Source organism: Solanum dulcamara, chromosome 3, assembly GCF_947179165.1.
Source record: "Solanum dulcamara chromosome 3, daSolDulc1.2, whole genome shotgun sequence".
Classification (NCBI taxonomy): Eukaryota; Viridiplantae; Streptophyta; class Magnoliopsida; order Solanales; family Solanaceae; genus Solanum; species Solanum dulcamara.
This window is the reverse complement of record NC_077239.1, coordinates 6,184,903-6,199,672: the sequence shown is the minus strand read 5'-3', so window position 1 is coordinate 6,199,672 and position 14,770 is coordinate 6,184,903. Positions and strand designations below refer to the sequence as shown.

Sequence of the window (14,770 nt, the reverse complement as noted above, 5' to 3'; positions counted from 1 at the left end):
CATGATATTATGAATGAGGATGAATGCATCAAAACACATATGCATGGAAGTAATAATCAACTCACATGTGGTATAAGGTTCAAAGTTCTCAAAACTTAACCTACACATAATATTCACCCTCAATAAATAGTAACGGGAAGAACACACTTTCATTTAAATATTCACTCCTTTCTCAACAATATTTCAATACTCAAGTTTGCTCAAAACCCCCAACTCAATCTCTCAGGCGGCATCACAAGTCAAATAATATACTCAAGCCTCTCTCTTAGGCAAATCATAATTCACATGCTCTCAAAGCAATTAAGATAACAAATAAGGCCCCCACACGGGCTATGTAATACAAATAAACCCCGTCACGGCAACACATTAATAAATAAGCCTCCACACGGACATCACAATATATATAACATTCTCAACTCATACTACAACCCCATCCCAAAGTCTATAACATATGAATGACTAATTACCCCATCTCAATCTCAAAGAAAGATAGCCAAACCTACCTCAATTGCCGAAACCGCACTCGAATACCTCCACCGGACAAGTAACTCTCGAATTCAGCGCCCGAAATGACAACCCACTATCAACAATGAAACATACACATCACAAGGAGTCCAATGACACCCATATTGATAGGTTTCGGAACCGGGGGTAAAATGGTCCAAAAATTAACTACTTTCGAAAAGGGTCAAATCTGGAATTTTATTGAACAATCCCATTCTATTGGTAATAAGGAACTCATGGTTGAAAAACCCATAAAAATAGAGCTCAAAACGAGTTGAAAATCATAATTTTCCTTAAATTCGGATTAGGAAAGAAACAAGGATTTTTGAGGTTTGAAACTAAAATTTAAGAGTTAAAATCGTCATAAACTTAATGAAAAAGGAAGGTTTTAGGTCAAAAATCACTTACCCAACACTTTGCCTCGAAAATCTCTTCTCAAATCACCTCAAGGAGTTCAAGAACTCAAACAAATGATGAAAAATATTGAAATGGAAAGAAAGGGGCATTTTCTGCCTAAAAAGTTACTGTTCACGCGTGTTACTGTTCACGCGTGTTACTGTTCATGCGTTTTTGTACAATTTTTTGAAAATCACCCTCAAGGTCATTACAGTACGAGAAGACTATGGTCTGATAGTGAACCAGAGGAAATTCACTCTTGAACTTCTATCTCAGTACAACTGTGATGACTTAGCTGAAGTACCTTCTCCACTTGATCCTTCGCAAAAACTCTCTGCTGATGAAGGGACACCACTCACAGATCATTTTTCCTATCGAAGATTGATCGGAAAACTCAACTATTTAACTCACACTCGTCTAGATTTAGCCTTTACGATTCAACATTTGTCACAGTATATGCAGTCCCCAAGGTTACCTCATTACGATGCTGCAATTCGTGTTCTTTGATATTTCAAAAATCTCCAGGTCAAGGATTGTTCTTCAGTAGCAATCCTTTTTTTTTATTCTTGCTTTTTGCAATGTCGATTGAGCCTCGTGTTTAGATACGAGAAGATCTGTCAACGGGTATTTTATAAGCATGGGTGGCTCTCCGATTTCTTAGAAATTCAAGAAACAAATTTCAGTATCACTTTCATCTGCGGAAGCAAAATATAGATCAATGCGACGAGTTGTTGCTGAAGTCACATGGTTGAATCGTCTTCTTCGAGATCTATCAGCTCCGCCTAAGCTATCAATCCCAGTCTATTCTGATAGTCAATCGGCACCCCACATTGCTAGAAACCCTGTGCTTCATGAATGCACAAAGCACGTCGAACTTGACTGCCATTTTGTGCGCCAACAGTTCACCGCAGGTCTCATTTCTCTAAATTTTGTTCCATCTGCATCTCAAGTTGCAAATATCTTCACAAAGCCTTTATTAGGACCAGCTCACAATACCATTCTTCACAAGTTGGGGGTTAATTCTCTCCCCTCCAACTTGAGGGGGGATGTTGGATTTACAAACAAAGTTGTCCCCTCCATCAACAGTAATTTGATTTCGAAAAAGGAAGGGATGAAGAGGTCTATGTTGGAATAAAGAGAAGAGAAGACAAAGAGAAGTAACTTGCTGAAAATTATGCAAATTAGTATGAATTTATTATTATTATAACTAGTATGGATTTTTATTGTTGTTTATCTTTTATGGATTTTATTGTTATTTTAACTAGTAGACTTTTTCTTGTTGTTTATCTTTTATATTTGTATATATAGACATGAGGATTGCAGGATAGATCATCAAAGAAGAAAATCAAAAAAATCTGTCTTCATTCTTATTATATTTTCATCACCCCTTGCCTCAACACATAAAACAAAAATCACCTAAATTGAGAAAACTAAGCTACCTAGATCCCTTCCACACACAAGATATCTTAGACTTTTACACAATCAATTCAATAGATGTTCATTTAGCAGCTAGTGCTTTATCTTTAAAAAAACTAAGCATCGTATCTCTATCAGGAAGATTTTCTTTAACTTCACTACAATTGAGGTACTCATCTATCCAAGCACACAAATTAGGAAACTTTTCACTTGTAATCAACACAACTCCAGTAGCTTCTTCCACAATTTCCACCCAAAATGGGATGTAATTTGCAGCAACATCAACAAATCCAATTTTATTTCCCCCAAAAAACTTTTTGTCCTTGAGTTCATTGTCAACAATTTTCAGCATCTCATAAGCTTCTTCTTGTTTGCTCTTCTCTTGTTCATCTCCTTTGCTCCACAGAGCTTTCCCCACTACTTCCAAGCACTGAAAACACACAAAGAAAGGTTAATTAATTTCACCTATGGTTACTAAACTGCTTGCTTAGTAATACTAATGAAGTTATAAAGGTATTTTTTATTATATTGAAGTAGTTGAGTTTTACCTATTATAACAATGAACTTGTAAATATATATCGTTTGTCACATCAAAGTTACTGAACTGTATGCGCATTTGTATTTCACTGCGTATTAATTTTATACTTAATTTAGTTATATTAATGTAATATAATAATTTTGTAATTTTATTATCATAGAACTTGTTTGACCAAGTGGTTTGGAAGCCAAAGGTGTCTTTTTTAAAATTAAAAATAGTATTATTTTATTTTTTTAAAAGATATTTGAGGTGTTTGGGTAAAAATATTTAAGTAAAAGCAGAAAGGATTTTTTTTGACCGTTTAGAAGTTAAAACTTTTTGTTTCTTGAAAAAAGCAGAAGCAAAAAGTTTTTTTTTTTTAAAGACAAAAGTATCTCTATCATAAATAAATACTCTCTCTGTTTAAAAAAGAATGACATATTTTGACTTGACACGGAATTTAAAAAAAAGAAGGTTTTTTATGTCAAATGTACCAAAATACTTTTTAATTTTGTGATCTTAAATATGTCACGTGGAAAGTTGAAATTAATGTTTTTACCAAAAAAGAAAATGGATCATTATTTTTAGAACAAATAAAAAAAAAGGACATTTTTTTTAAACGCGAAAAGTATTTACCAATGACTATATCACTCATTAATTCATTGTTTTCTCATTATAAAATAACTTGTTTCATTACTACGTATAACAACTCACCTTTCCATCAAGGAATTTAGCCCAGAAACGTGCAATAGCTCGTTCATAAGAGTCTTTAGGCAAGATAGACGGACCTTCAAATGCCTCATCAATATATTCAAGAATTACCATAGATTCACAAATGGGCTTTCCATTGTGAATTAGCACTGGAATTTTATTAAGAACAGGATTGGATTCAAGAAGAAGAAGGCTCTTGTTTTGTAAATCTTCTTCTATAAATTCATATTTAACTCCTTTAACTTTCAAGGCCCATTCAACTCTACGACTATAGGAACTACCACTAACACCAAGCAATTTCACTTCTTCCATTTTTGTGTTGAAGAATATATATTTTTAATAATGTTTTGGTTTAGTCCTATGATTTTTTTTCATGTTTATTATAGTCGTGAGAAATTTTTGAAGTTTCTTGTCGGCCAAGCGTATGTATTTTTTTTCTTTAATTAATTCATTATTTTAGCTAGTTGTCAAGGTTGATTTTACATTTAATTTTCAACTTATCTTTGTGTACTACAATAGATGTGGAAGTCAAAAGTCGTAGTACAATATATCTCTGATATTTGGAAGTTTATAAAGTAGGCATCACGCATAAAAGGATCTTTAATTGGGTGAATGATGAGTCAAAAGTAAAGCTATTACATTTTTCTTTCTTTCCCACTTGGGTTTGTCTTTTTAGGATCAAGATACAGCAACGAAGGATTAATTTCAGATATAATTATTGAACTTTATTTATTCATTGTATTAAAAAACGGGGAACTTCATCATTAGTTGAAATTCGTAATATTTAATTGTGGTATTTTTAATTTTTAAATTTAATAATATTTGTTTTCTTATTGATAATATTAACAATTTAACATTAGAAATAAAAGATAATTTATAGATAAAAAGATAAAGAAATAAAATAATCAAATTTATTACTTAGTTAAAATAAAATATGATAGAATTTTGGGCAATTAAACTAAAAATTTAATTTGAAACATCGTAAATATTTGCTACACTTAATTAAGTAATACTTATTTGGTATATTTTTTATAGTAAAAATTCACTTATGTAAATAAGATTTTATTAAATTAATAATAATAATAATAATATCTTTTTAATTATAGAAAATATTTTGGACGAAATTTAAAATTTTAAATAAATATTGCATATATATTTTTATTGTCTAATAATTAAAATAATATATTTACCCTTGTTATCTAGCAAATAGAGCAAATATATCATTTTCGCTAACATACCCATATTTACTAGTTAAAACATAATTCAAAAATTAGTTTTTTTCTTTCCAAAAATATCACGATCACTTAAAAAATTACCTCACCTATTTTTTTAATCGTGTTAGGTCTGGGTCGATGCTAGGTCGAGGCTGAAGGAGTAAAAGAAACGTGTGAGGTAATTTTCTAAAACCACGTCACATTTTGAAATTAAAAAATTAATTTAAGAATATCTTTTTAATTCAATAAATATGAGTTTTCTAATGAAAAGTATAAATATGCTTTATTTGATAGACGAAAAAAATATATATGCATTATATTTTTAACGAAAATTTTAACTCTCGCAAAATTGAGGAGTATATTTGCCTCTTTTCCTTATAACAATAAAACATAAGATTATTATTGGTCACACTAAAATAGCTGAACTTAGCTACTATAACAATAATTTCATAAAAATTATTACTCAACTATGTCAAATTGTAATTATGGTAATCAACTCGCCTTTCCATCCAGGAACTTAGCCAAAAAAAAAAAAGTACCACAAAGTTAGTCTACTACAAAATATATGTGTGTGTGTGTGTGTGGTCGTCTCAAATTTACGCTAATTTTATTCATTTTGATGAAAAACCAAACCTTTGTAGGATTAGTATTAAGAAAAATCATAACATTTTATCATATGCTTTAGTCTCCAATTTTATCACTACGTTTCCTTCCGTATTAGGCTTAGAGATTCCTTCAACAATCTCTTTTGTTTACATGACAATCTCTTCTTTAATCAATCTTTCTATAATGAAGCCCAATGGCGGATCTATATTCAAACTTATGGGTGCTTAACATTTTGGAGCCAACACTGTTGTTGATATAGGAAATTTAGTAATTTGTACAAATATGTGAAGTAAGTACTCATTTTTAGTAGTAGCTTCAAATTCAAATTAAAAATAATTGAGCACCCATAGTTAAAAAAAAAATTCTAATCCGACATAAATTGATGAAGCCACGTTGATTGTCAAAGTTTATGTAAGGAATGATTTTGTTAATATTGAGATTAATATGCCTCGAATCTGAGAAACTAGTAGGTGACTCAACTTTACACAACATTGGGTCCAAAGGTAAAAATCTAGGAAGATTTTTTTAAAATTAAAAAAAGGAAAAAAAAACCTTCAACCACTCCCTCGAGTTTTCTTTTTATAAAAGAAGATCATAATTCAAGACAAAACCACCATTAAAATTTCCTTTAACATAGTAACTTAGCAAACAATTATAACCAAAATTGTGATATGGCACAAGTGAAGTTGCTAGGTTTTTGGTACAGCCCATTTAGTCATAGAGTTGAGTGGGCTCTAAAGATTAAGGGCATCAACTATGAACATATTGAAGAAGATCGAAACAACAAGAGCCCTTTACTTCTTAATCCAATCCAATGTACAAAAAGGTCCCTGTGCAAATTCACAATGGCAAGCCCATTTGTGAGTCTATGATCATTCTTAAATATATTGATAGAGACGAATGTTCTTCTACTCACAAGCACCGACTCTTGAGTGATCAATAGCAACGCTATCAATGATACACTGTCCACTACTCAAGGCTAGAAGGGCGGAATGATCTCGGGGCACTCAGACTAGTGATAGCGGGAATCCTAGATCTGTAAGAGCTAGACTCGCACGAGGTTGCGAAGCAAGAAAAGAAATTTGATTAGGCGATAGGAGACTGGAAATGAAAGTCTCTTTCTCGGATCTATTCTTCATCACACTGTTGGAACTAAACAGAAAGCGGGGAGCATGGTCCCTAGTCTCGTTTTTGCCGAGCCTGAAGGCCCTTCCATCTTTGCCTAAAGACCCTTATGACCGAGCTTTAGCTCCTTTTTGGGCTAATTTCCTTGATAATAAGGTAAATTCGTGTTCATGTTATATATTCATATATTTGCATAATTTAGTCATCATATTTGTAAATGTACTTTAGATCTTATTATGTAGAAAATATAGAGTGCTTGAAATACTTTTCATAAGTTTGTATGTGTTGACTAAAGGTCTAGTTAGCCAAGCTATCATGGCTAATTAATGGTAGTTAAGCTAACAAAATTAGTTAGTAGGTTGTTAGACACTAACTAATGAGTTGTTAGTTAGTTATGAATTCTGTTAGGTGTATATATGTACAACATACACAGCTAAGTACAAACACATATATGTACATATATTAGTTAGTTGAAGAAATACAAGTGGAGATATTTTTTCCTTCTCCCTTTCTCTAAACTCAGAATTCTCTCCTCACTTTCTCTCTCTAGCTTCGTCTTCTCTCTTCTCTTTTCCTCCATTAATGGAGCACTGAGAACCTCCATTAATGTAGTTTTAGCATGGTATCAGAGCCTGCACTACGATCTACTAAGTGCGGCAACCTATTGCTGAGATTTAAAGCCAAGGAGCACTAGAATCGAAAGTCAGCGGCTAAGAGGAAACAACAATAAACAAAAGGAGCTCAAAGCTTGAAGAAATGGCTATTACAGCTGGATTTGAAGCTGGATCTATGGAAACCAGCAACCAAAACACAAACACCACCACCGAGGCAGCTCGATTCAACATTCTGATGTTAGACCATAATCATCCGCTCTATCTTCAATCTAGTGATACTCTAGGAAGCTCACTAATCTCCTTGCAACTCACCGGCTTAGAAAACTACGCAATATGGAGTAGGTCCATGCGTATTGGACTGCTAGGTAAGATTAAATTAGGGTTTGTGGATGATAGATACCCTAAGTCAAAATTTCCCTCTGAATATTTTGATATTTGGGAAAAAAGCAACACCGTAGTATTGTCCTAGATTATGAACTCTGCTAGACCAGGCCTACTTAGCAGTGTAGTATACAGTGGTGACGCTCATAAAGTGTGGTGTGATTTAAAAAAGAGTTTTGATAAGATTAATGGAGCACATGTATTTCATCTTCATAAGGAGATTCACAGCTTAAACCAAGGAACACTGTCAATGACCGATTATTACACCACACATAAGAGTTTTTGGAACGAATTTGACTCCATCATGCCTTGTCCAAGATGTTCTTGTGATAAATCCAGAAAATTCAAGGAACACTGTGAGTATCAAAGGCTACTTCAGTTCCTAATGGAATTGAATGAATCTTACTCAGCTGCTCGAGGACAAATTCTGCTTCAAACTCCTACTCCAAATCTAAACAAAGCTTTTTCACTCATCTTAGATCATGAGAGTCAGAGAAATCTAGTCCATATCAATTCAGATGTCTCTCTTCACAGAACTATTGAAAGTGCAACATTGTTCAGTCAAAAAACATATACTCATGGAAATGGAAACTTTGGACATCAACAAGGAAGTGGTAATGGTCATCCAAACAGAGGACACTATGACCCTCAATACAAGCCACAGGCTCAGAAAACTCAGAAAGTTATATATGAAGTGTGTGGATATAGGGGACATACTAAGGAGTAATGCTTTAAGGTTAAAGGTTATCCTGTGGGGTGGAGATCAAAGAAGAAAGGTGGAGGCACAAGCTCCTATGTTAATCAAGTTGAAGTCTCTCAATCTACTAACAATGGCCTGTCCACTCTGAATCCTCCAGCTCCACCAACTGCAACCTTTTTTCACACAAGATCAATATCAACAAATCATCCAGATACTGACAAAAGGAAGTGAGAATACAAGGGAGTATTCAGCTAAAGCAACTTCTGCAGGTAGTACCTTATCTGCCTTAGTATCCAAATATGTGCCTTTGGACTGGATAATAGATACTAGAGCCACAGATCATATGACAGCTAGTCTTGATGTGCTTGATGCAGTTCAACCTGTGCCTAGCCTTGAGAGAAAAGAAATTCAACTCCCTACTAGTAATATAGTATCAGTCTCACACACTGGGAGCACAAAAGTATTTGGTAGTCAAAGTATTAGTAATGTGTTGTTTGTTCCAGACTTCAAGTGTAACTTATTGTGTGTGTTAAAACTTACCAAAGAGCTTCAATGTATGGCAGTCTTCTTTCCTTATTTCTGTATTTTTCAGGACCTTTCAAATGGACTGGTCAGGGGGATTGGTAGAGAAGATCAAGGTCTCTACATCCTCAAGGAAAATCTCATCAGCTCAGTCCCAACCTTTCTTTCCTCTACACACTCAACACATATTGCCTCTGCTTCAATAAGTCAAGCTGAATCTGACTCCTTGTGGCATAGAAGATTGGGAAAATCCCCCATAGACATAATAAAGAAGTCCATTGGTCTTGATATAGTTCATACTACTGTACATTTACCTTGCACTGTCTGCCCCTTATCTAAACAAACTAAACTACCTTTTCCAACTAGCTCTTATGACTCTACATCAGTGTTTGAGCTGGTTCATTGTTATATTTGGGGCCCTTACAGAGTACCCACTCATTCTGGAATGAAATACTTTATTACCTTAGTGGATGATTTTTCCAGGTTTACTTGGTTGTTTCTTATTTCCTCCAAAGCTGATACTATAGTGGTGTTGAGAAAGTTCTTTGCACAAGTTTATAATTTTTTCTCTACTACTATTAAAACTTTTAGAACTGATAATGGTAGTGAGTTTTTTAGCCATGACTTTCAATCTCTACTTTCTAATCTTGGTGTCCTTCATCAAAGTACATGTGTCTACACTCCTCAACAAAATGAGGTTGCTGAAAGGAAGCATAAAACCATTATAGACATGGCTAGAGCAATCAGGTTTCAAGCTAGCATGCCTCTGAAGTTTTGGGGTGAGTTTGTCACCACTGCTGTGTACATTCTTAATAGACTTCCTTCCAAACTTCTTTACTATAAGTCCCCTTTTGAATTACTTCATTCTTCACCTCATTTCCTCTCACATATAAAAACATTTGGTTATATGTGCTATGTAGCCTGCCCTAAGATCTCAAATAAATTTGCCCCTAGAGCTATTCCTGCAGTCATGATGGGATACTCTCTGTCAAAAAAGGGCTATCTCCTCTATGATCTGCACTCCAAGTCTGTTTATTAATAGAAATATAGTTTTCAAGGAGGATATATTTCCCTTTAAAGACTTACAAGTCTCTTCTAATCCCTTATTTCCAGTTCTTACTCTACCTCCACATACTGTTGATCCCCCATTTGTGTCACTGCCTCCTTTGGTACCTCAATCTCCTCCAACTCCTCATCACTCATGTCCTGACCCTGACTCACCTTCCTCAGATCTTTCTCCAACTCCTAATGTTCCTCCTCCTAGGAGATCCTCTAGACAAACCAACCCTCTCTTGTGGCTTCAAGAATTTATCACTGCAAATCATGGTTCCTCTTCTTCATATCCCATGTCTGATCATCTCTCTTTTGCCAATTTGTCTTCCAATTATGCTCATGCTCTGGCTGCCTACTCGCTGTAACTGAGCCTACCTCCTATTCTAAAGCTTCACTTAATCCTAAATGGATCTAGGCTATGGAACTGGAGATAGCTATCCTATAGGATAATCACACTTGGAATGTGGTGGACTTGCCTCCTGGCAAGAAACCTATTGGCTGTAAGTGGGTATACAAAGTGAAGTACCAGGCTTTAAGTATTATTGAAAGATATAAGGCCAGGCTTGTGGCCAAAGGGTACAGTCAATAAGAAGGCCTTGACTACAGTGAGACCTTTAGTCCTGTTGCTAAGATGGTCACTGTTAGATCTATTGTTGCTCTTGCTGCTTCCAAAGGCTGGTGCATTCATCAAATAGATGTTCACAATACTTTTCTCAATGGTGATCTCCTGGAGGAGGTATACATGACTGTTCCAGCTGATTTTGCAAGACAGGGGGAGCAAGGTAAGGTCTGCAAACTCCACAAGTCACTCTATGGCCTCAACCAGGCTTCCAGACAATGGAATCTTAAATTAACAGAAGCCTTGGTACAACTGGGGTTCATTCAGAGCCATTATGATTACTCACTGTTCACTAGACAAGCTGAGGGTGATATTGTGATTATCCTAGTCTATGTAGATGATCTCTTAATTACTGGCAATAAATAAAATCTGATAGACTGCACAAGGAGTGACCTGCAGAAGCAATTCAAGATGAAGGACCTAGGAGAACTTAAATTTTTCCTTGGGATTGTGGTTGCTAGATCCAGCAAAGGCATACATCTATCTCAAAGGAAATATGCACTGAGCTAATAGCTGAAACTGGTCTAGGGGGAGCCAAGCCTGCAGCTACACCACTTGAACAAAATCTAAAATTAACTTCTCCCAAGTATGATGAAGTTATTGCTCCAAAAGGAGAATATGAAGACCCTGCACTGAAGGACCCTGACAGATATCAAAGGCTAGTAGAAAGACTTCTTTATCTTACCATGACCAGGCCTGATCTTGCATTTTCAGTTCAGAAGCTAAGCCAATATATGCATTGCCCCAAGGAATCACATATGGATGCAACACTCAGAGTAGTCAGATACATCAAAGAAGCTCTAGGTCTTGGCCTTTTCATGCCATCAGAAGCCTCAGAACAGCTTATTGCCTACTGTGACTCAGACTGGGGTGCATACCTAGATACCAGGAGGTCTGTCACTGGCTACGTAGTTAAGTTTGGTGGAAGTCTCATATCTTGGAAGTTTAAGAAACAAGAGACAGTCTCCAGAAGTTCAGCAGAGCCTGAATTCAGAAGCATGGCAAACTGTGTAGCTGAGGTAACTTGGTTGATTGTTTTATTCAAAGAACTTCGCATTCAAGTTAAACTCCCAATTAGAATGGTGTGTGACAGTAAGTCTGCCATAAAAATTGCTGCAAATCCAATATTTCATGAAAGAACCAAACACATAGACATAGATTGTCACTTTATAAGGGAAAAGATATGTCAAGGTGTCCTGAAAACTAAATTCACACCCACTGAAAATCAGCTGGCTGATCTACTCACAAAGAGCCTTGGCAAAGCACAACATCAACTACTTCTAAATGGCTTAGGAGTCATGGACTTGTTTAAGCCATGAGCTTGAGGGGGAGTGTTGACTAAAGGTTTAGTTAGTCAAGCTACCATGGCTAATTAATGGTAGTTAAGCTAACAAAATTAGTTAGTAGGTTGTTAGACACTAACTAATGAGTTGTTAGTTAGTTATGAATTCTGTTAGGTGTGTATATGTACACAATACACAGCTAAGTACAAACACATATATGTACATGTATTAGTTAGTTGAAGAAATACAAGTGGAGATATTTTTTCCTTCTCCTTTTCTCTAAACTCAGAATTCTCTCCTTACTTTCTCTCTCTAGCTTCGTCTTCTCTCTTCTGTTTTCCATTAATGGAGCACTGAGAACCTCCATTAATGGAGTTTTAACAGTATGTAGTAATGGTGCGGATAATTTAAATGGAGCAATTAACACTGTTAATGAGAATTTATATAAGTAGCCGATCCTGACTTACTTGAGATTGAGATATAGATAATGGTGGTGGTAAATACTTGCTTACGCAAAGGAGAGGAACAAGAGAAAGGTAGAGAGTAAGTTTATGAGATGTTGAAAGTTCTTGAAAATGAGCTCAAGGACAAGAAGTTTTTTGTGGCTGACAAATTTGGATTTACTGATATTGTTGCAAGTTTGGTGGGACTTCGGCTAGGAGTTTTTCAAGAAGCCTCCAGAGTTAGTAGAATTTTGAATATAGCGTTTGACACAAAAGGGGTTAGTTTGGGATGTGATTTTTCCTAAGTTGTAGGTGTCTCATCATTGGTTTTGAAAAACTCTTAAATCGGCTCGTGCCCTCTTCTCTGTGGTATCATTCGGGGACAAAGAAGGGGTAAATTGATATCTATTGTAACAACCTAGTCTGTCGTTACTAAAAATATATGCGGTAAAAGTATACGAATCTCATTTGTCATAAGACTAGGATCAATTCATTGGTATGCGAGTGCATTAGTTGTGAATTGCGGTCGTACAATGTCCATATCTCAAAGTTAAGTTGAAAGTGTCTTTCCGATTTAGTTTTAGACTTGAGTTTAAACTAAGGTCAACTTCAAACGACTATATCTCTCAGTCTATAATAAATTAGGCGGACCGTGACCTATCATATTAAAGGTTTATGAGTCTTCTTTCCTACGCCACTAAGTTTGCCTCATTTGGAGTTTGAAACAAAAAGTTATGCTCATTTTACTAAGCACTGTCCGTGCTAGGTCAGTTGAGCGGGATTAGGCCATCAGAGCGGGATCCATCAAGAAACTCAGCCCAGAAACGTGCAATAGCTCGTTCATAAGAATGTCTCATCAATACATTCAAGAATTACCATAGATTCACAAATGGGCTTTCCATTGTGAATTAGCACTGGAATTTTCTTAAGAATAGGATTGGATTAATCTAGAAGAAAAGGCTCTTGTTTTGTAAATCTTCTATAAATTCATATTTAACTCCTTTAACTTTCAAGGTCCATTCAACTCTACATAAGAGCTACCACCAACACCAAGCAACTTCACTTCTGCCATTTTTTGTGTTGAAGAATATATATTTTTTTAATGATGTTTTGGTTTAGTCCTATGATTTTTTTTCCTGTCCTTATAGTCGTGAGTTTTTTTTTAAAGTTTCTAGTCAACCAAGCATAAGTATTTTTCTTTAATTTCATTATTTTAGCTAGTTGTCTAGGTTAATTTTACATTTAATAGTCAACAGTGGCAGCTCAATTATATCGGTGCGCTAAAGCCAAATTCGAATGGAGGCTTTAAATTTTAATATATATTTTTTATGAAGTTTATTATAGTCAATGATTTAATCTTTTTTGAGACATAATATTTAAGATTTATCAAACTTCTATTAATTTTTTGCTCTTATATAAAAAGTTTATATTTTCTACAAATAATACTCGATACTTTTCTTTTAAAAAAATACTTATAACTTATTATTTTCTTTTAAAAAAAATGAGGCGCCTTAAATTTAGAGGCCTAAGAGAATTGCTTGTTTTCAAAGTTGTAGATCCGCGGCCTGATCACTACTATATATCTTTGTGTACTACTATTTCCGTTTTATATTAGATAAACATTTCTAATTTTATACGGTGATTAAGAAATCATTAATATATTTGAAGACTTTATCATTTTGTCCTTTGTTTATATCAATGCAATATACATAGAGTATAAAAATAGATAGTATTAAGAATTATTTACATTCAATAAGTGATCAAATAATATAAAATAAATATTTTTAATAAGATACTCATTTAATATGGAATGGAGGATTGTACAATATAATTGGCTGTTTCCAAAGTAGGCATGACGCATAAAACGATCTTTGGGTGAATGATGAGTCAAAAGTAAAGCTAGTTAAATTATTTACATATTTTCTTTCTTTCCACTTGGGGTTGTCTCTTTAGGATCAAGATACAGCAAAGAAGGATTAATTGCAGGTATAATTATTGAACTTTATTCATTATCCTAGAAAAGGAGAAGTTCGTCTTCTCCTGCTCTACACGGGCTCAATCATTATTATTTGAAGTAAATTTTATTTAAATTTTATAGTGATTTTTTAAAATTATATTTTATTTTTTTTAAAAAAAAATTATTCGAAATCCTTTTTTTGGTGAAATCTGAATACATCACATACTTCTTAATATATTATGTAAAGTGATGTATCTGATTACTTCATTTCATAAAGTGATGTATCCGACGTTTTGATACATCATGTAAATGATTTATCCGATCGATACATCACGTAAAGTGATGTATCTGACGTTCTGATACATCACGTACAGTGATGTATCAGAAAATAAGAAAGAGTAGAAATTTTTGTAATTTTTTCAAATGGTAGAAAATTTTAGAGAATATGATAAAATAAGTTGTGTATTGAGGTAATTTTTTCTTATTTGAAAGGATTGGTAATGTTTATTGGCGGTACTTTTAATTTTTTAAATTCAATGATATTTTTTTTCTACTTAACATTAGAAATAAATGGTAATTTATAAATTAAAATACTGAAAAATAAAATAATCAAACGTATTACTTAGTTAATAACAACAAAATATGATAGATTTTTGGACACAAACCAATAATTTAAATTAATACATCTTGGATATTTGCTACACTTAAT

General features: G+C 34.1%; 1 protein-coding gene and 1 pseudogene across 1 annotated transcript; one reads left to right on the top strand and one right to left on the bottom strand.

The window, feature by feature from the left end:
• Positions 1 to 2,256: 2,256 nt before the first annotated feature.
• Positions 2,257 to 3,902, bottom strand: LOC129881499 (probable glutathione S-transferase). The gene is made up of 2 exons (XM_055955695.1): positions 3,548 to 3,902; positions 2,257 to 2,746 (listed from the first exon to the last, which is right to left on the bottom strand). Exons 1-2 carry the CDS (start codon positions 3,854 to 3,856, stop codon positions 2,399 to 2,401), a joined length of 657 nt encoding a protein of 218 aa, XP_055811670.1. The 5' UTR covers positions 3,857 to 3,902; the 3' UTR covers positions 2,257 to 2,398.
• Positions 3,903 to 6,035: 2,133 nt separating this feature from the next.
• LOC129881998 (probable glutathione S-transferase) lies at positions 6,036 to 12,409 on the top strand (annotated as a pseudogene).
• The last annotated feature ends 2,361 nt before the right edge of the window (positions 12,410 to 14,770 follow it).